The 22,757-nt window shown below is 41.1% G+C and overlaps 1 protein-coding gene across 1 annotated transcript in view; it reads left to right on the plus strand.

The window, feature by feature from the left end:
- IQGAP3 (IQ motif containing GTPase activating protein 3) overlaps positions 1–22,757 on the plus strand; it is a 2,364,408-nt gene that overhangs the window by 1,899,271 nt on the left and 442,380 nt on the right. Inside the window, exon 31 of the mRNA XM_044079778.1 lies at positions 13,161–13,263. Coding sequence (XP_043935713.1) covers positions 13,161–13,263 — 103 coding nt within the window. The remainder of the gene's footprint in view (positions 1–13,160; positions 13,264–22,757) is intronic.

The following is a 22,757-nucleotide window of genomic DNA, read 5'->3' on the forward strand; positions in this document are numbered from 1 at the left end:
GCATGCCACAGATTAAGGTAGAACCATGACCCTGGACAAAGTGTCCTCATGCTGACTTTGTTTCCCCAACAGGCTTGAGAAACCACAGCATCTCGCCAGTTCGCAGTCATATAATGAGTCTGAAACCGTGGTAACATTGGTTTGAGAGTTCACTTCTCAGCCACACTAATGCTTAAGGCCATCTGCTGTTCATCTCGTGTCCAAATTCCAGGCTTTCATATTGCATCAGATGGAGGGAAGCAGTTCTTCCTCTGAGAGTTTGTGCTCAAAAGAGGAAATGGTTAAGACATTCTCTACAATTATTTTAATGGGCTTTCATATTGTCAAATTCAGTTTTAATTGTGCTGGTTCTGGCAATGGCGTCCGTTTGAAGCAACCACTGTACAGGATGGCCTGGCTGAGGTTATCCTACTCTGTGGAGGAGATCAGAAATCCCATCCTGTTCATTCATTTCAAGGGATAGTTTATTTTCAGCAGCCCTTCTCTGGACTTCAGTGGGTGACCTCTTGAAGAAACTGCATACCCTTACTATTGTGAAATAGTTTTATGACCCTCTGCTGCTACTTCAAGATCCAGTCAACTTCCGAAGAAGCAAAAGCCTCCCTATAGACCAAGAAATGCATTCACAGTTCTCCAGTACCAGCTAGGTCACCAAAAAGGACTGCACAAAGGCTCAACAGTTGCAGAACTGACTACCACTCTAGGCTTGCCTATTGGCTGCATGGTCTCCATGTTCCCTCAAGCTGGTGGAGAGCCATCATAAAGGTGCTAATGAATTTTGGACATGGTCGCAGTCTTCCTAGAATGTCTAAAAGAAAGTGATCAGGTAAAAGGTCAAGTTGTCACTGTGGAACACATTGGCAATTCAGGTATGCATTCGGGTGGGGGGGGGCTGTAGAAGTTGTTCCTTTTTAAGGAAAAGGCAAGGGAGTTTATTTCTGCCCCTTCCTATTTAAAGGGGAGAAGGATGGCAACCTTCCCATCCTGGACCTCAGTGATAGCATCTGGCACATCCGGTTCCAAATGGTAACTGTCCAGGAGTTATGCCTTTACTACTAAAGGGTGGCTAGATGTTGTCACTGGACATGGTGTTTGCCTTCAGGCATGTCAAGATTTGGAATCTACACAGGTGATTCGACTGACTTCTTTAACTCCATCAAGAGACTTCTTTATAGCATCCTTGATATAAACACTCCTACTTCACTGGAGGTGAACAATAAACCAGGATATACACTTAAGGGATTCCCTTCATAGCCACTCAAGGTCTCATTATCTCCTAGCTTTCGATTTATATTGCTGTATCTTTAAATGGTGGGCCATCTCCATTAGTCTCTTAGTGGGAGTTCCATTCCTTCTGCTGTCAGAGGTTTCTCTGGCAGGGTGGGGAACCCACTGCTCCATAATCCAAGGGAAGCACCCCTCCCCCATAGCTTCATCAGTGCACTTTCCTAATTCAGTCCAGCAGTCAGTCCATCATGTCCTGCCAAAAAAATGCGGGGGTGGGCAGCAAAGGTAATGAAGTCATGGTTCTTGCAGCTTTATTTTGTCAGCAAGTAACATTACAGGGGATGTGAGCATGCTGGTGGACTTACTGAAACTCGTATTCTGTTTTTTCCTGAGGATGTGAATTATGAATTCAGAAATCATGTCTGACTGAACCTCAAAAAGTAGGGCACTCTAGAGACTGACCTATTTTCCACATGGAAAATGATGTGCTTTCTTTGTTCTACTTGGTGCAGCAGAGCAAAATGAAAGTTTAAAACAGATGCAATTTCTTTGTGGTTGAAAAGATTCCTATGCCTTCACATTATTTTACTTGAGTATTTAGCTGACTAAATATAGGAATTTTGCAGTAATATTAGCAGTGACACGTTTAAAGTACCGAAGGCAGAAGGAAATCAATAGATTTACAGGTTCATAGGTATTTACAAGGCTAACTACCACAAAGGCCTTTTTAAGCCCAGCCATTCATCCCAAATCTCTGACAAGTTCTGGTACCCTTGATAAGTGTAAGCAGGGGCTCAGGAGATGAAACATTTACAAGCAAGGGCCTGTGAGATGAAGTCTGGTGGAAACTGGAACTCTGAAAAGTATAAACTAAAGTAATAGTCCCTTGAGTGGATATAAATAGTCTTCCTTTCTTGACTGTTTCCAAAGGACCAGAGCAGGAAAGGCAAAAGAGAGCCTTCTTGGATGTCAAAACATGGGCCTTTGGTACAGCCACCATTCCCTCACCTGATGAGCAGATGCCTTACTGAGTACAGGTACCAGCATCTCTCTCAAATAAGCAGAACACCAGTTGGGAGGGAACTGCTGGTAAGTGTCAGTCTCTTAGACATGCTAACATCAATCAACAGCTAGTAGAGGTCACACACATTGTGCCATGCGACATATACACCCTTTCCTCGTCAGCAGGTTTTATACAGAAATCTGCATGACCTGTTTTCCATCCAAAAGTCTGAGAACCATGTAAACCAGTTAAGATACTTGCCCATCCAACAGCCTGAGATAAATGTCCAGCTAAGATGCCAGTGCATGTATCGCTATTGTCAAGTTGAAGAGAGACCCAGGTGCCTGATTTGGGCTGTGACCTTAAGATGGAAGCAATGTCTTGATGTTGGTTGACTCATGATTGCTCAATGTCAGCCTGTAGTCAAGAAACTCCCCTAGATTCTGGACATGAAAAAAAATGTGATCTCTTCATCTCCTTCTGTAATAGGAGAGCATGATGTGATAGTGTGCTTGCATTGCTCATTTGTAGCCAGGTTTAAGCAGTATTGATTCCATGCTCATATGTACTGCCAATACTTCATCTGAACTTCAAACCCTAACCCAGAAAGTCTTTAGCACAGTAGAAGCTTGGTTCTTGAAACGCTGCCTCCTGTTAAATGCTAAAAAGACCAAGCTCTTGCTCTTCTCACCTAACACTAAGTCCCCCCCCCCATTGATTTCTCAATAAAATCCACTAATGGCACCCTTAGATCCCCAGACTCCTCCACCAAACTGCTAGGCATCACAATTGATAACAATCTCACCTCTGATAACCATATTAACAATACCATTAAAACAGTAAACAGGAAAATAGGCTCCTTATATAGAATAAAACCTTTCTTAACCCCATCATCTAGAGTTAAAATTGCTCACTCCCATTTAATCTCATCTCTACTGTATGCTTCACCCATATACACTAACCTAAAAAAAACTAATCTTGTCAAACTAGCCAACTCCTATAACAATATAGCCAGATTTGCCACTGGGAGCCATTATAGAACTCACCATTGTCTGAACATACAGCAACTTGAATGGTTAGAACAAAAAAACATTTTGATAATTTCACAACTTACCATAGTTCATAAAATATTTTACCAACCAAACAACACCCCTATACTTTCCAACCTTATTACCCCTTACAGAAATCTCATTTCCTTACGATCTTCCAGGAAACTTCTTGCTAACACAAGCAAGTCTAATAACCTGGCAGGTGACTCCTTATTCAACAATACCGCTGGAAAAAACTGGAATATGCTGCCACAAGAGCTAACTATACTTCCCTCACTGCCACTTTTTAAACAAAGACTCAAGAAACACCTTAAGACACACTGGTTATGCCCCTGTTCCAATCCTGACTAATCCTCTGATTTCCTCTACTTTACCACTATACTGTATACTCTTCTATAGCCCTTTTAAATAGTGAATATCTCAAGTAATTTTTCATAAGTCTTGTCATGAATGTTCTGTCTCAATTCTTCTGTATATTTTGTTCTGTCTCAATCCTTCTTAATATTTTTTTCTCACATAACACTCTCTAAATGACCTTTCCTATTTTCTGTATAATCATTGGAAAGAAATCTTTTTTTTCCTCAAGAATTAGCTGATACTTAGCATGATAACATCATTTCCTTGTATTGTGTGATATGGTCTGGAAAAAAAATAGTTTTCTATGATATTGTGATGTCCTTACTGTATCTCTGTGTTCACAAATGGAGCTTATCTCCTCGGGCCTCCACTGAAAATGGACTTACAATCCAGTGGGACTAGCCCGGTTAACAAATGTAAAATAAATAAATAAATAATTGACTCTGCACCATCAGCTGAAGGACTGATTGCAAAAGAAGTCTTCAAGTATTTGGCATATTTACTTGGGTAAAGGAGAGGTAGAGCTGCATTCAGTCAGCATAAAACTGTTAGTGTGTATATCTCCTTTGAAGGGCATCCTCAAGCAGCATATACACCATGAATAAAAGAGGGGAAAATTCATCCCAAAGTACTCCAGTTTACTGAGGGAGAAGACTGGAGAAATTAACTTGAGAAAACACCCCATGTGTATGACCTGAGTGGTAAGAGATGCACCGCTATAAGACAGTGATTGTTAGTCCACAACAGGACTTCAGGGGCTAAATCAGGATCACATGGTCCAAAGTATCATGGGAGAGGTCAGAGAACACCAAAGTGGAATATAAACTTTGATCTGTAATTATCAGCAAGCAGTTAACCACTTGGATCTAAAATCTGGCATACAAGAATAAGAGAGACTATCAAATCTTAAGTTACAATATATCCATGCATATACTGCCTTCTACGTAACACACGTGGATGCTAAGATGCTTAAGTGTAGCAGTTCAATGAAATTTGAATCAGAATTATGGATAGAACTCCCAATAGGGTCGATGGAGGGGTTCTTATCAGAGATAAACCCAAATTTTGAAACCCCAAATTCTGAAACACAGCATCTAATTGTGACAAACATGGCTGGGGACTTTTCTATCTTCAATTTTAGCCAAATTTCATTGAATTCCGTTTGGGCGGAATTATTTTCCAAAGGCCTGAATTTTGCACTTGCTAGAAAAGCTAGTATTGTTGATAATGTAATACAGCTGAAATCTTTTAGTAGGAAATTGAATTTAGCATTACATTTGGCAACAATACAGGTTCAGTGGAGCCTGGCGCATTACACAAGCCTAGTACTTTTATACCCCCAGTGCACCCCTTAGTTAAAATGTTTGAACTATTATGTGAGAATGAGATAAGAGAAGCCTTGAGGCAACACAGTAAAATAAACCCTACTAATATGTCACTGGCTGAATGGTCTTTATTTCAGGAAATAATAAACAATGAAATTGGAATTATAAAACCCGATAAGGGAGGGGGGCTTGTGGTCATGGATGTCCCTGACTATAGTGCAAAGATGTCTGACATGCTTTACAGTGAAACTTATCTAGAAGTGTCTCGTAACGAGTTGAATATTGCATATAGGAATATAGATCTTACCCTAGATGAGTTATTACTAAATGTTCAAATCAGTTTAGAGGTTCATGAGTTTCTGGAACTCAAACATTCTAGGATAGAGACCATTTTTGGGATTCCCAAGATCCACAATTCAGTAACAACCCCCCTTACGTCCGATTGTAGATGCAAAAGCATCAAAAACTTTTTGTTTGGCCAAGTTTGTTGATAGAAGGGTCAAACATGTTTTGGATCATAGGAAATGGGTAATGAGAGATTCATGGGACTTTAAAAAAATAAAACAAGATATGTATGCTGATGAACTGATTATGGTCACTATAGACATTTGTGATTTATTCTCGGTCATTCCCCACACTGTGGGACTTGAATGGTTCTATGACTATCTGTGTAAAAACACCAGTTTTGACCATGGTTCAATTCTGACCATTAGAACTTGTATGGAACTTGTTTTGGACAATAATTTCATTGGGTTTGAAGGACATATTTTCAAACCAAGACAGGGTGTGGCTATGGGTGTGTGCTGTGCCCCTATATTTTCCAACATTGTCTTGGCACACTGGGAGGACCTTTTCATTCTAAATTCTAGGTTTAAGGAACTATGGATGCTTTATGGTCGTTACTTGGACAACCTTGTCCTATTTTGGAAAGGGACTGAGGATGAACTAGGTGAGTTTTTCTCTTACATCAATGAGACAACTGATTTTTTGAAGTTTACTATGGTTAAGGACAACAATACCCTACACTATTTGGATGTAACTATTAAAAAGGACTACACTAGAAAAATATTCACTTCCCAGTTGTATAGGAAACCAACTTACTCTAATTCCCTTCTGCACTATCAAAGCTGGCACCCTGTACATCAAAAGAAAGCCCTGGTAAAAGGACAGTTTGTCAGGCTGGCTAGAATGATGTCTGAGGAAGGAGACTTTGCTAGGGAATGAGGTATTAAGAGATGTTATTAAGAAGGGGTTGTCCTACTGACTTCGTGGTTAACATCTATAACGAAGTTAAAAATAAGAGAGAAGTTGGCATCTTTCATACACTCTTGTCTAATCACTTGAGTGGAAGGGAAGACCTTGAGAGGAGAAATAACAACAAATTTAGTAGGGCTTTGGTCCTTCCATTTACCATAAACTTCTTTGATGTATGACACATTATAACAAAATTCTGGAAGATTTTCAATTTAGATAGTAGTATCAATAAATTGGTGGGTTGTCAACCGATGGTGGTTTGCAAGAAGGACACCTCAATAAAGGGACTGTTTGAAAGAAAAAGAAATATACCTGAAAAGGGTGGCTGTTTCAAATGTGGGAGATGCTCTCAGTGTCCTTGTATACCTAATGTAGACAAGTTATTCATTAAAGGCTATGGGACTATCTTACCTTGCAAAAAATATTCTTGTTACTCTAGAGGTATTGTTTATATAGCAAAAGTGTGACTAGTGAGGGGGTTCTATGTAGGAAAAACTAAGAGAGCTTTGAAGCAAAGGGTAATGAGCACACTTTTGACATCAGATGTAAAAATGAAAAAAATTCTCTGTATAAACATCTTAGTCTTTTCCCCTCAAATGCTTTTAAATTTTGTGCCATTGAGCATGTTGATCTGGGTCTTCAGGGGCCCCTCTGATGAGTACCTGGACTTCCTTGAACTGAAATGGCAAATTAAGCTTAATGCCTGCCAGTTTCCTAGATTGAATGACAAGATCATTTTAAGTTCATTGTTGAAGCTTAAATCATTATATTTTATATAAAAAATGTAACATAACTTGATTGTTTTAATACTGTATTTCCTAATGTTTTTAAAAAGGGTTGATATTTAAACCATATTATTGTATTGTTTGTTTAAAAATTATGTATGCAAATGTTGATTATTCTTCACAAGGGGAAGTGATGTCATTTAATTGTTTGATGTACTGCTGGGGAGGGTATTTAAACTTGATCTGTTAGATACATGGTATTCTGATGGTCTAGTTTTTGGCGAAAGCGCTAAATTCAAGTGTTTTTTTTTTATGTACTACATGCTGGTGTGTCGTTTCTGGACTAACCTTATTCTGCTTTGGTTGAGTTTCATCTTATTTTTGTGTTTCTGGGTTTGTCTTGACATGCAGACATATGTGCAAACCTGCACACACAGTCACTGATGGTAAGGACTAAATCCAGGCCCTAACCTATGAAGCACAGACTTTACCATAAAAAGAAAGAAACGGAGCATAGTCTTCCTGCTTATCTGAATCAAACATTCAATGACTGGGATTAAGAAAGATTTTGAAAAAATGAAAAAAAAACTTAGATCTCCGACCCTCAAAGAAAATTGGAAAGCTTGGTAAAAAAAATGACTGGACCAAGTGATTTAGGGCAACATTTTGCTAACATTATAGAACTTAGATTCAGTCCACAGTATATTGCATGCATAGATGAAATCACATTCATGACCTCATCAAAGTCTATATAGCCAGATTCAGTCCATTAAGTCCTTTTTATCCCACGTAAAGGACCGTGCTAATTCTGACATCCTGTGGAGACTGAAAAAGGTGTGGTTTGAGGCTGTCAGGTGCCTGGTGATAAAGGAGACTCTCCTTCACTAACTAGAGGTGTACCCTCAGTGTTTTGGTGACAGCTAACTTTGCCTCTGGGCCAGACGTCTTTTGTAAACCTTTCCATCATGCTAGACTTTTCATCTTGAGTGTCAGATGTGATTAACACAACCAGGACGATTGCCAGCACTCAGACTTATTCCTATAAGCTGAAGAGGTTCTCTATTTGGCAGTAAATGCATCCAGTAACACCCTGTTAAATTACAAGTCATGTTGACTTATCTCAAATACCTGTATGCGTTTTGTCTCTATTATTCCACTGTCAAGGGGCATGTGTCAGCTATTTCTGCTAATCTTTATCTTATATACAGCAAGATCATTACCCAGCATTGTTTGGTCAAACTGGTGCATTTCCATACACTTCTGAACACCTTCTCCTCCATTGAATTAGAATTTCATGATTGCCACAACAAGCTTTCAAGCTGACTGGTTCAGTGGCATTGGTTTGTAACTTAAGAAATGCTTTTTGTGGTGGTCATCACTTCTGTTCACAGGATCTTGTAGATTTAAGCCTTCATGTTTAGTGAACCGTATTTAATCTTTTACAACTTTAAGCATCCCTGTGACTAGCACTTGCTCTAAAACCTGCTGGAAAGTACTAGGATACCTTAAACTGATACAAGCACTCAACTCTCCCTGTTAATAAGGAGAAATTAATCATAGGCACTAAACAGCCTATAATTGCAAAGTACCTTGCTAAGGTATGGGAAAACAGCTCTTGTACTTTACAAAAAAAGTACCAAACCAGGCATGTCCAAGGGTCAGCTTCCGGTGATTTCTTCTGTCCATCTGATGAATCTGGGCATACTGGGGCAATGCAGAAATTGTCTCATGTACACAGACAACCCTCTCCTCCTACCATCCAACACTACAACCTGCGAGAGATGCACTTACATAGCCAAACTGGAAGCAAAGCTCTCTCCACCCAAGATTGTGCTAGACAGTCAAGAAGAGAAGGTGAACACCCAAACTACACCTCAAGCAACACATAGCCCTTCTAAACCCACACCACCAACACCCTCACATAACAACACTAAACCCTCATATGCGGACGCCCTTAACAGTAACCTGCCCAAGCAACAAGGACCTCCGAAGCTGAAACACAAACACCAATCACAACCAAAGTGTCACATAGCTCACAACACCAGTGTGCCACCCAACAACAGTCCCTAAGGCAAGACAAAGTGCCCAACACTTTAGTCATGGGTGGCTCTATAGTCAGGCACACTGATGTCTGACTCACCAGGCTGAACAAGGAGAAAATTACAGTCAGCTGCCTGTCGGGTGCCAGGATCCGCCACATAACGCATGCACTCAAGTCACTCCACAACAAGTACAAATATGACTCTGTCATTGTCCATGTTGGAGTGAATGACTTGAGATGTACCTCCCTGGACTACATGAAAAGAGATGTGGAAGAGCTCTCAGATCATGTGGCCCAGGCAGGTATGACCCTAGCCCCGAGTAGCATCCTGCCTTCGCCCAGAATGATACCACAGTATAAGGACAAAATGGTTGACTTCAACAGCTGGCTAAGCTTCTGGTGTCATTCAAAGGGGATCTAGTATCTGTCTGCCTGGGACAACATGATCGACAGACCACGATGCTTTGCCAGAGATGGTCTGCACCTATCGCCTCTGGGATTCAAGTTACTGGCTAAGGCTCTTGCCACCCCTATAGTGCCTTTTTTAGGCAAAGTTCAAAGGACAAAACCACCACCGTAACAGGTACAAGCATGCAAAATCTGAAGGTAATGCTATTCAATGCTAGAAGTCTAAACCTCAAAATGCACTCTCTCGAGGCACTCCTAAAAATGCAGTAACTGAGACCTGGTTCAAGGCTGCAGAGAGCACCCCTGCAATACCAGGCTACAACTCATAACACGCTTTTCGGCCACCAAACCAGGACCGAAACACTAAAGTTGGAGGAGTGTCCATATTCACCAACGATATTCACACCAGAAGGCTAGTTGCCCAACACAATGCGTCTGAAATTCTCCAGGTGCAACTAACACTAGGTAAGGCTGCAATCCAAATTGTAGCTTGCTACAGATCCCCCACCATGCCCCAAGATTCTCACTACACCTTTCTAGACATACTGGAAAATATTAAGATACAACCAAACACCCTAGTACTGGGTGATTTCAACTACCCTGCCATTAACTGGGAAAACTATTCATGTATCAACACCTTTGCCCAACGGTTCTTGGAATTCATAAATTCCAATGCCCTGGATCAACTAATCCATTGTCCCACCAGAGGCTCCAATATCCTAGACCTGGTCATTACCAACATGGGAAATCGATGCTCCACACCTATGGGCACCCCCTTGTTGGTGAGGTCTGGTTATAAGCTAATCACCCTTGACATCCACATCCTTCCCCCACCCCCCTCCCCCAGTAAGAAAATCTCTGTAAAAAACTTCTCCAAAGCCAACTTCATGCTACTCAAGTCAGAAGTGACAAACTTCATGACACCTATGCAGACAGGAACTGAAAGTTCGACTGCTGAATCCTACACTAAGGCACTGTACGAGCACATCCACTAGTGCATGAATCGAGCCATCCCAAATAGAACCAAGACGCTCTCCTCCAAAAAAAGGAAGCCAATCTGGTGGTCCCCTGCCATAAACAAACTTTACAACAAAAGGAAGAAACTGTTGCAGAAAAGAGGAAAATCCCAGGATGCAAAAAAACTCCCTTACCAGCCTCAGTAAGAAGCTGAGATCCCTCATAAAATCCTCCAAAGCTAGTTATGAAAATAAAATTGCCAAAGATTCCAAAGACAACCACAAGGTATTCTATAGCTGTGTCAAGAATCTAAATGGCAATGCTCAGATCTACTCTGAGCTACAACAGAATGGCATTAAATATACTGATCCCAAGGATATTGCCAATATCCTGGCAGATCGATTCATTGCCAACTTCACCCCCCTCTCATCCCCTAAAGGGCCCATCTCAATACCTTAAGATTGCCAAATTCCAGTAATAACGGCCACACCGGTAAAAAACGCACTCTCCAAAGCTAAGAATGCAGCATCCATGGGACCAGACGACATCCCGTGCTGTGTATTACATGAACTACAAAATGAACTGGCACCTCACCTAAATGTCATGTTTTATCATAGCCTCACCTCAGGCTTCGTGCCCACTGAGTTGGCGCACAGCTACAGTTATCCCACTCCACAAGGGGGGATCTACCTTGGATCCTGGTAACTACTGCCCCATCAGTCTGATGAGCCTGATCTGCAAGGCCATGGAGGATATTATCATGGAACTTATAAACAAAGACATTGGCAACCTTCAAACACTGGACCCCACTGAGTTTGGGTTGGGGAAGGGCCGATCTTGTCTTCTGAACCTGATTGACTTCTTCGAAATAAGTCTCCAGAATTGTGGAGCCATTATTGAATCCCCAAATGATGTGGATATTCTACAAAAGGCCTTACAGAAACAGATGCTTGGTGCCAGAGCCATGGGCTCAAGCTCAATACTAAGAAATGTATAGTTATCCCCTTTGGGAAAAAAACATGTACCCGTGAATTACCACATAGGTAGCAGTACACTAAACACTGAAAGTGTGATGAGAGACTTAGGGACACAGGTGGACAGTGGTCTCAACTTCGATAACCTCATCGCCACAACAGTCAGGAAATCCTTCTATGAGGCACACCTCATCACTAAGGGCTTTTCATCCAGATAAAGGGAGGTCATTGTCTCATTGTACTCATCCCTCATTAGACCCATTATAGAATACAACACTCTGTTATGTATCTCTCAAGACATCTGCAACAACTGGAAAGGCCACAGAAATACCTCCTTAAAAAAATCACAGACCTAAAGCAGATGCCCTATGCTGACCATCAAAAAAAAAAACTCCAGCTATACTCTGTGGCATATTGTCTACTCAGAGGCGATCTCTGGTTAACATACAAGGCCATGTCAAACCCAGAGCTGTTGGACATGCTACACTTAAAGAAATCCCACCCCTGAGAGCCACACGCTCCAGGGATCTAAAGCTTGTCATCACAATGAACAAAACATGCTGTAGGGATAGGTTCCTGACCCAGAGACTCCCCAGACTCTGGAATAGACTGCCCATACATGTCAAGCAGAGCACCTCTTTGGCCGAGTTCAAAAGGAACCTTGATGATTGGATGGGAGATAGGAAATTCACCCCGGAGATCACGTCAGTCGGTCTGCTAGACAGGGGTACAGGCAAGTAAATATTGTAGGAAGAAATAGCCAGGGAATTGTTATGGCTAGGCTTGTATAGGCCCTAGGGCCGATAGCCTAGTACCAACCTATGAACTTCTGGGGATCCTTTCAGAAAAGCCCATATTTTTTCTTTGGCCCAGTTCTTTTCATCTCCCTATTTTCTTCAGAATGTTGGAAACCAGGGCAAATAGACCCCTTCATATCTTAAGTCTTCACAGCCAGCTCATAACTGGACAGTCAAGTTTAGGGAGAAAAACAAGCTGCTTCATAAATGGAACAGCTGACTGTTAGAATTAGTCCTTTTGCTGTGTATTCCCAGCTGCATTATTATTTTCCACCAAGCAGCTCACCACGTTTTTGAAAAATGTGATCAGACACTCCACTAGGGAAATGGCTGACACCACTGCTTGCTTCAAGAATGCTTCCATTACAAGACATTGTTACAACAATTTTGTCCTCAGTTTTATACCTTCAACAAGCATTGCTGTCTCAACTGCAATGTTCAGAGCGTGGAAATCCATTGATTGAGTACTTCAGGACTCTGCCTTCTGAGCCTTTGGCCCCTTCTTGCTCCTTCCACTCTGGTAGATTTTATTGATTTGGTATTCAACCCAGTCAATGAACCATGGGGGACACATTTGATATTATATAGATATGCTGTTACTATATCAGTTAAAATATGAGAGGACTCTGTTTGGTAGATCCCTGTGTTGTCCTGCTTTCCCCTGATGATGTTGGACTCTCCATCTGGGAATGGCTTTTGAAGCTCTCTGTAACTGGAGTAGGTAAACACATGTATGCTTTTTTAATTTACAGAATTTACAGGCAGGTTGTTTTTAAATCAGAGGTTGAGCTGAACTGGTAGACTGACTAGCTAAGTGTGTTCTTAAGGTATGGCACTTGACGACATAAAATTTGCCGTCATAGGTCATTTGTGCCACCAACTTTAGAAGTTTGAGACAAATCTCAACTTGGAATGACACTGGGAAGAATCCATTTGTTGACCCAGAATGTAAAGATCCATGTCAGATCATCTTACAGAATGTATCTTTTGTATCTTGTTACTGACAGTTGCTTTATTCATTTATTTTTTTTATTAATTTCTAGTTGCTGCTAGAACATCATGATTCCATTTCTTCAGACCACAGTGACCCTTTGCATGAATTATTGGAGGATCTGGGTGATGTACCTACAGTGCATTCCTTGTTAGGTAAGCAGTGGACTAGATGAAAGGTAGTTTTATAAGAGTATTTAAGATTTTATGTATTCATTGTGTTTTATGTATGTTTCACTCTGCAACTGGTCAAAAAAGTAAAACAAACCCATTTTTGTGACGTCCTTGTTTTTTTTTTATTTTTGCATTACTTATTGAGGACTTTGATACACTATTAGTAAATGGGGAAATCAGAAAACAAGGTGTGAGCAGTTTATGCTTACCATAGCCAGACGGCTTTGCAGGAAATATGGGTACACATTCTACATATATTATATTTCGTATATAAATGTATAGTATATAGTATATAAATATATAGTATAATTAAGCAACTTAGAAAAAATGTTAAAATGTATCTGTCAAAGCAAATGCCAGGAAGTTTTGTGAAATAGTTGCCTCATATGTTCTGTTTATGCAAAAACATGACAAAAAACTGAGCAGCCACTTTTATACACTGCTCCATCTCACATTCAGGATTCTTTTACAGAAGAGAAAATATGTAGGGAAGTGTACTTTTGCAGTGGCCAAGCCAATGCAAACACATTCTCATTTAGTGTACCATGGGGATGGTCCTCAAACCCGTACTGGGTTTCAAGTGGTGCACATTTATATACTGTGTGATAGTTTGAGTGTCAACAAGCAGGTTCCTTACCTACTTTTTAACATCCATGCAATACATGGCACTTTACCTTGATGAGTTTTGTTGCACTTTTGTGTGACCCAACAGTCCCACTGAGAATGCTCCCTGTTGACATAGGGAGACTAATAAACTAGAAATTTGCTGCATTAAAATAGCAACGTTTGCATTCAGCTTATCAAACTGTTCACATCACTGCTTAGCACTGAAGCACCTGCATTGCCTCAGACTACCTAGTGACCTTACCTACCCCCAACTGCTTAGTGCCTACACTATAATACACAACCTGACACCTGCCCATCTCTACAAAACATCATCAAACACTACTACTCTGCTAGGAATCTCTTTTCACAGAAAAAAATATCCCCTGACCATGAGCAAGTCTCATAAACAGTGCAGGCAGCTCACTTTACTCAACTTATGTTGCTAAGCAGTGGAACGTCATCCCACCCACCCTAAAAGAAGGCAACATTACCACACGTTTCAAACGCAACCTAAACCAACACCTAACTTCTTCATTTCTATGCTCATGCTCCCATCCTGTCTAATCCCACCTTTCTTTTTCTCTCTTCCATTGCCAATCTTTGCATCTATCACCCTGACTTTCACCTTTCTTATCCTTGTTTCTTCCTCTTTCATGCTCACTGCTTCTTCTCCAACTAACCCATATCCATAATCATCTCCTACTAATATCCTCTCCTTACCCACCTCATCATCTTGCCTATCTACTGTTAACTCTTCCTCTCCACTATCAGAACTTTTTCTACGTGGATTTTTCCTGATGATTTCTGCTTATACCCTTCCTCTTACTCTATTTTCTGTTCCTGGTCTAGTGACATCCTACTTCATTAATGTTACTATACATATACAGAATGTATCTGCATTACCATTAATGTCGTATCTCCAGCTATTACATTAACATGTCTTTGACTTGTGCAAAATACAACTTCTAAGGTGTACGATAAATGTCTTTACTATTTATCTTAACACTACATGTAAAGTAATGTTTAAAATGTATCATTTTTATTATTGCTCCCTGTAAATATACATTTTATGTGGAGGGTTTATGCCTGGGCCTCCACTGAAAATGGAACTTGTGCCCAGATGGGCTTTCCTAATAAACAAAAGAGGACAAATAAATAACCACTTCTGTTTTGCAGTAAAGCTTAGCTTACATTATGGTACTCGCACACCGTATGCTGATAGATACCCATGGTGTTGGTAGTGCAATGTCTGCCTTTAGTGCATCACACTGGCACATAGAACATGTTGCCCTGTAGATTTTGTACTGATTGCCATGTCTGCCAAGGCCTTCCATGTCCATTTCCTTAATAACATATCAATACAGGTTTGCCTTCACAACTTCCCTGGCCTCTGCTTCCCCCACCACCACTGTAATTAGTACTTAATTACACTCAAAGCTGTTCCCTGGTGGCATTTGTAAATCTAAGACTAAACCTTTGTACTCACATTCTCCAGTAGGTACACAGCTGCCTGAATATCTCTCCCTTATGCATTGATTTGATGTTTGTTTTATTGTTCAACCAACACACAGCCTTCCTTGGCATATGGGCAGTAGTGCTCTGCTACCCTCCCTCTGACAGACTACTAAAGCTCATAGTCCCTCCCACTGCCTCTTTGTGGGAGTGATGGACCAATAACTTGCCACTACAGGGACTGCCTTACAAACCCACAGACAGGATCTTTTCTGATGTCCTTACATTCACCACTGCAGTATTCATTATGTATGGGATTCCCTGCCATGAAAGCCCAATGTCTGGCCAGTCTACCAAAGCCTACCGTTGCTTTAAGGTACACTAAACGTCAAATGCTCCTTGCACAGGTGATGTTCAGGTGTACCATCCTCTGAACTTTGCTGTCAGTCTGGACGCTGTTTCTAACAGTCTGTTTGCCTACGCCTGTTTTCTGCCTTTTTACTGCATTTTTGTGATTACTCCTGTTTGCTGAAGTCCTCACCAAGGCAGATAAGTACCCAGTTCAATTTGGATAAGACTAAAGCTATCAGAAAATCTGATCAGTTGTTTGTTTCCTTTCATCTTAGGTCTTTAGGATTGGCTGTTTCCAAGCAAACTATTTCTTCTTGGATTTCAAAGGCTATTTCTTTTTGTTACACTTTTCAATGGCAAGAGCCTTCCTTCTTCTGTAAAGGCTCATTCTACTAGAGCTGTGGTTTCTGGTGCTTTTTTCAAGGGCTTGGACATTAAATCTTTTCTTGAAGCAGCCACCTGGACTTCTATGCATACTTTTACCAAACACTATAAGTTGGGCGGTATATCTAGAGCTAGAGCTGGTTTTGCTAATGCCATTCTTCATGGCTTCTTAGAGGGCTCTACTGCTGCTTCCTCCTCCCAAATTTCTTCTTGAGCTTTGGCAGTCTCCCATATGTAATGAGTACTGCAGTGGTGAATGTAAGGACATAGTACAGTTGTGTAAAATCTTACCATAATAGTAGATGTCCTTATTATTTATTTAACATTTGTTGACCGGGAAAGTCCGACTAGGTTCCACAGATCCTGTTTTCAGCGGAGGCCCAGGGAGAAATGCTCCAGAAGCATGTCTTTAGAATGTCCTTGCCTTCACCGTTGCAGTATTCACTCCCTCCCTCCATCCCCCTAGTCTTTCTCCTTCCTGGATGGACAGGTTCTCATTGTTTTTCCTTGGACTGGTGTTCCTACTGGGGCAATCAATTCTCAGGATAGTACACCTGAACGTCACCTTTATGTCCTAAGCTACGAGGTGCATTTTGCTGACATTTAGCATACCTTAAAGCAATGGTAGACTTTTATTTGTGTTGCAATAAATTCTATTTAACATCTATGACTCCTGTATTACTCAGGTGGCGACTCCACTTTTGGATTTTTGGATTTAACACATTTCCTGATGTATGCTTCATCGGAGTGCCTTTGGTTGGTTTGGGTTTTGTTCCGGCTGCATGATTCACACTGTATTTCTTTTATTAAATGTTTCTCAAGTGTTTAAACATGCTTTAAATAGTGTCTTGGAAGGGGATAAAATTATATCTACAAATGGAGTGAAGTCAGTGGTGGTAATGAGGCATGCTTTGCTGCAGAGCAAAAAAAAACGTTTCTAATGAGTAAAAAAAAAAAAAATCAGATGGTGAATGCTCCTGTTGATTCTAATTTTGTTCGGTTCAGCAGCTGATCAGATCCTAAAACACCTGGATGACAGGGGTAAACTGATGCAAGGGGTATCTAAAATGTTCTATATCCCCAATTTTCCCCCAAGAAGCAGGATCATTTTCAGTGGTCCTGCAAATAGAAGACACCGCCAAACAAAAACCAAGGCACCAAAAGGAAATGACTGGATGAGAACTCCACCAAACATGACAAGAGGAGGTTTTTTTCCCCAAAGTCCCCTTCCAACCTTTTACTGTGCCACTGCTTGGCTCACGTCATTCTGTAAAAAAGAGTATCATGGAGACCAGTGTTGGACCTATACTTCTGAATGCATTTATCAATGTCCCCAAGTTCAAGATACTCCTCCAGCAGACAGTGTTTCCTATTTTGCCAGATCACTGCTTAACGGTCACCCTGAACATGAAGGATAAGTATCATCATATCCCCTTTGCTCATCACCTCAGGATATAGGAGATTTGTTGTACCTGGTGCGCATTCAGTTCTCTGTATTACTCTTTGGGCTCTCCACTGCGTCTCGCATATTTACCAAATGCCTTGCTTTGCTAGTGGCTCACTGCTGCACTTTTGGTATTCTTTCCTTACGTGGACATCTTGAGATCTGTGCAGAATATGTATCCATGTGTTTGGAATTCATAGAGAAGTTATCAACCGTACTGTCCCAACTAGGATTCAAGTTGAACCTTTGTTAGTCGTGCCTGACACCCTCACAAAAACTCATCTTTATGGGTTGTTTAATTGATACTGACAAAGGAATCGATACTGATGTGCTTCAGTGCATCCTTTAGCCCCAGAGACAGGGTCCTCCCTTCAGGAGGAATGTCTCCTCACCAAGAGATTTCCAAGAAATTCTAGGACTGATGGCATCCATGACTCTCATGATATCACTGTCCTGTCTCCACATGAGGAAAATTCAATATTATGTACAAAATTGTTGGACCAAGCACCAACATTCCCTTGGTTCTTCAGACGAGAGGTACAGTGGTGGAGCGCAGAGATAAATATCACCCCAGCTGTTCCAGAGCAATCTGTCAGGACAGATTTGTCCAACTTCGCTTGGGGAGCTGTGTCTATGGTAGTGCAGTGGCAAGCACATCAGTATCGAAGAAATGTTGGCAGTGATCCACGCCTTGAGAGTTCACCACCACCTATGGACTCCAAATCCTCCTCTTGTGGTTGTGGACAACACAATGATGTACCTCAGCTAACAAGATGGGACAAGATCATACCCTCTGTGTAGGTTGGCAGTGATGGCCTTGAAGCTGGCTTTACAGCATTCTCTGACTCTTTGGGCATTATATATCACATCAGAAGAAAACACTGTGTTAGTCAGACTAAGCAGATTCTGGGCAGACCTGCACAAGTGGCAGCTCAAGGCAGTGATGTTTCAAAGGCGGCACAGTGGTGCAGTGGTTAACATTGTCACCTCACAGCAAGAGGTTCTCCGGTTCGATTCTCGGCTGGGGTGCCTTCTGTGTGGAGTTTGCATGTTCTCCCTGTATTCGCGTGGGTTTCCTCCGGGTACTCCGGTTTCCTCCCATATTCCAAAGACATGCATCTGGAGCATTTCTCCCCGGGCCTCCGCTGAAAATAGGCTTTGTGGAACCTAGTCGGCCATTCCCGGTCAACAAATGTTAAATAAATAAATAAAATAAAATAAATAAGATCTAGTCCAAATGTAGAGAATGCCTCAAATAGATCTGTTTACCTTCTTTCAAAACAGAGCTGGAGATATTCTGTTCCAGACATCCTTGTAACCATGCTTAGAGGGCAAACACATTCTCATTCCCTTTGCCATGAGTGTTCTGTATGCATTTCCACTCTTTACACTGATTTACAATGTACTTATAAACATTCAGAAAGAATTGCTGAATATCACTGTAGTGACCCCCTGTTAGCCCAGGCAATTTTGATTTCCACTTCTAATGGTATTGGCCAAGGGTAGCTACCACTTCTTCTGACTGGATTTTTTGCACTGTGTCAGAGGCAACTGGTGCACCCCAGTTTTGAACTGCAGCTGATAGTCTAAAATCTAAATGATTCAGTCTTAACTCCATTTAGGTACTTGTTTCATAAGGATGTGCAGCAGGGGTTAAAGGAGGGCAGAAAACCTGCTACTAAAAAATATTTAGAAATGGATGAGGTTTTCTAAGGTGTGCCTAAACTTTCCACCACATAAAATTCCTCCTTTGTGTCTTATTTCTCCATAGACATACTAATCAATATTTATATTCATCATATCTTCTTTTAAGTTCCTGCTCATTTTGTTTTTGCAATTCTAAATACATTTCTTTATAAGTTTTTTTCCTGAATGATGGTTAATACAGTATGTTTATTCTCATTTGCAGTACAGATTAAGCAGTTCTTAAAAGGAAAAACAATGTATTAGCCCATTATAAAACCTAATATAAACAACATTATATAAAACAGTTTTGTTCCCAAAGTCCCGAGTCAGGACTCGAGTCAGATTTCTGGTTGTTGAAGTTCACTCATGGTATGTCTAATGTTGTTTATATGGTCTAGGTTCGCTCGTGAATTGTCTGGGATGAAACCACAGCACTATTTTTATTTTTCAGTGAAATTACATACCTATCCTTTCGATTCCACTTCTAATATTGTGCACTCCCATTTTGTAATGTCATTGTATTGATGGCAGTCATCTCTATTATTATCTTGTCCAGGGCATCATAAGTTTCATTGCTGACTTTCTTTTGCAAATTAAATAAGTCTAACTTCCAGTTCATTAAGTTTTCAAAAGGTACAGATAGGTTACTTTGAACATTAATAGGCTACAGCATTTCAACAGCCTGAGATTCATTTAATGCAAAAGCTCTATTTGCCTTATCTGCTAATGCATTACCTTATGCAACCTGAGCATTGTCGTTTGAATGCGCCTTACACTTGGCAGTTGTTATAACTTGTGGCAGCTTCAAAGCTATTTTCAAATCTGCTACATAAATTCCATTTTTATAGGACTCCCTTTAGAATCCAAAAACATTCTTTCAGCCCACAGCTGTCTGAAGTCATGAGCAGTACCATAGGCATATTGGCTATCAGTGCAGATTGTAGCAGTCTTTCTTTCAGACAATATGCAGGCTCTAGTCAGAAAAATCAGTTCAATAATCTGTGCAGGAAAAAAAAAACATTCTTTAAATGTCCCTTCTCTAAAATAGCCTTTTCAGAACATACTGCATATCCAGTTCTGAAATGTTCATTTTTGTCTCTTTGTCATGAGCCATCTGTAAAAAAAAACGAGATTCTGGGTTATGGAGAGGAATGTCTTTTAAGTCAGTTCTAGGTTTGAACACATTTCTGCCACTTGGATGCAATCTGATTTCCATTGGAGGGGCTCTGGAGTATCCAAGTGTGAGAGATTTTGTAAGGGTTTTGTCGGACCGGCATATCCCAGGATCCATTGACAACAATTACCAGCGATACCCAAGAAAGTTCTCATTTGAGAAATGGTAATGTGTCTTGGGGCTTCAGGAATGCCCTAATTCAAGAAGCAGAGAGTGAACATTCACCTGCAGAAATAAGTCCCAAAAAGTGCACAAGGGACTGACATAACTGCACTTCTTCTCTTGACACATTGTTCCTTTTGGGCTAAAGAAATCAGCAAATGGATGGTGTCTTTCTCACTTGATTCAGTGGAAGGGGAAGCTGCAAGCAAATCTATGTACTGAATATGAACAAAACCACCCATGAAGGAAATGGTATCTAGATCAGCTTTTAAGATCTGAGAAAAAATAGAGGGAGATTCAGTACATCTATGAGGTAATCTTGTCTGGATGTGTTTTCATAGATTCATAGGTAGGTACTAGGCTAGTGGCCTATACAAGCCTAGCCATAAAGGTATCCTGGCTTTCACCATCCAAGAAAATTATTTTCCAGTGCCCCTGTTGAGCAGAGCCACAGAAGTGATCCCCGGGGTGAATTTCCTATTTCCCATCCAATCATCAAGATTTTTCTTGAAGAGTGCTAATGAGGAGCTTTGTTTGATATAGATAGGCAGTTTGTTCCAGAATATGGGAAGTCTCTGAGACAGGAATCCATCCCTCCAGCATGTTCTGCTATTGTGGTGACAAGGTTTAGGTCCCTAAAGGTAGCTACTTAACACTGAAAGTATGATAAGAGATCTTGGGACACAGGTGGACAGTAGTCTCTCCTTTGATAATCACATCACCACAGTGTTAAGTTTAGGTAGCTCAGAGGGATTGGGATTTCTTTAAGTGGAGCATGTCCAACAGCTCTGGGTTTGACATAGCTTTGTATGTTAGGCAGAGATCGCCTCTGAGTAGGCGATATGCAGCGGAGTAAAGCTGGAGTTTTTTGAGACTGTCTGCGTAGGGCATCTGTTTGAGGCCGGTAATCCTCTTTGTGAGGTATTTCTGTGGCCTTTCTAGTTGTTGTAGATGTCTTGTGAGGTACATGCCAAAAGGGGTATTGTACTCTATAATGGGTCTAATGAGTAGAGGGGAACAATGACCTCTTTTTTCCTGGATGAAAAACCTTTTGTGATGAGGTGTGCCAAGTAAAAGGATTTCCTGACTACTGTGGTGATGTGATTATCAAAGGAGAGACTACTGTCCACCTGTGTCCCAAGATCTCTTATCATACTTTCAGTGTTAAGTAGACTACTGCCTATGTGGCAGTTCATGGGTACAGAGTTTTTACCAAAGGGGATGACAATGCACTTTTTGGCATTGAGCTTGAGGCTATGGCTTTGAAACCAGGCATCTGTCTCAGTGAGGCCCTTTTGTAGGATGTCCACATCATTAGGAGTTTTGATTATGGCTCCTAGTTTACATTCATCTGCGAACTTCGTTAGCCAAAGACCTTCTGTGTTAGCCTGTACTTCAGAGAATTAGATACCAAACAGTAGAGGACCCAGGACTGAACCCTGTGGTACTCCACTTGTCACTGGTCTGAAGTCGGATTTGGAGTCTGCTACTTTCACAGTGTGGATTCTGTCAGTGAGCCAGTTGGCAGCCCATCTTGTGACATAGGATTTATACCCAGTTTAGTGAGTTTATCTATAATTCCAGAGTGGGGGATTGTGTCGAAAGTCTTGGTGAGATCTAGATAGGCTGTGTGAACCACCTTACCCTTGTCTACGGCTTTGGTGACTGCTTCAAAGAAGTCTAACAGGTTTAGGAGACATGATCTGCCTTTTACAAACCCGAACTGGGTGAGGTCCAGAGTTTGGAGATTACCAATGTCATTGTTTATAAGTTCCATGATGATACATTCCATGGCCTTGCAGATCAGGCTCATCAGGCTAATGGGGTGGTAGTTCCCCTTGGTCCATGGTGGCTCCACCTTTGTGGAGTGGAATAACCGTCGCTGTGCACCATTCAGTGGGCACAAAACCTGAGGTGAGGCTATGATTGAACATGATACTTAGGTGGGGTGCCAGTTCGTTTTGAATGCAGCCTGGGATGTTGTCAGGTCCCATGGATGCTGTGTTCTTGGCTTCGGAGAGTATGGTTTTTACCTGTGCAACCAACCGTTTTTTTCCACCCAATTGTCCAAACTTAGCTCAGACTTACCTTTGAACAACAACTCAAGGATAGGAAACTCAAAACATTTCAAAGGGACCAAACATATTATGACAAAGGCCATCCCTTTCAACATACTAGACATGTCAGGTTTGAAGGTGGTTATCATAAAACTAATAC

The sequence above is a fragment of the Protopterus annectens genome, chromosome 8.part0 (genome assembly GCF_019279795.1).
Source record: "Protopterus annectens isolate FY-2018-M chromosome 8.part0, PAN1.0, whole genome shotgun sequence".
Lineage (NCBI taxonomy): Eukaryota > Metazoa > Chordata > Ceratodontiformes > Protopteridae > Protopterus > Protopterus annectens.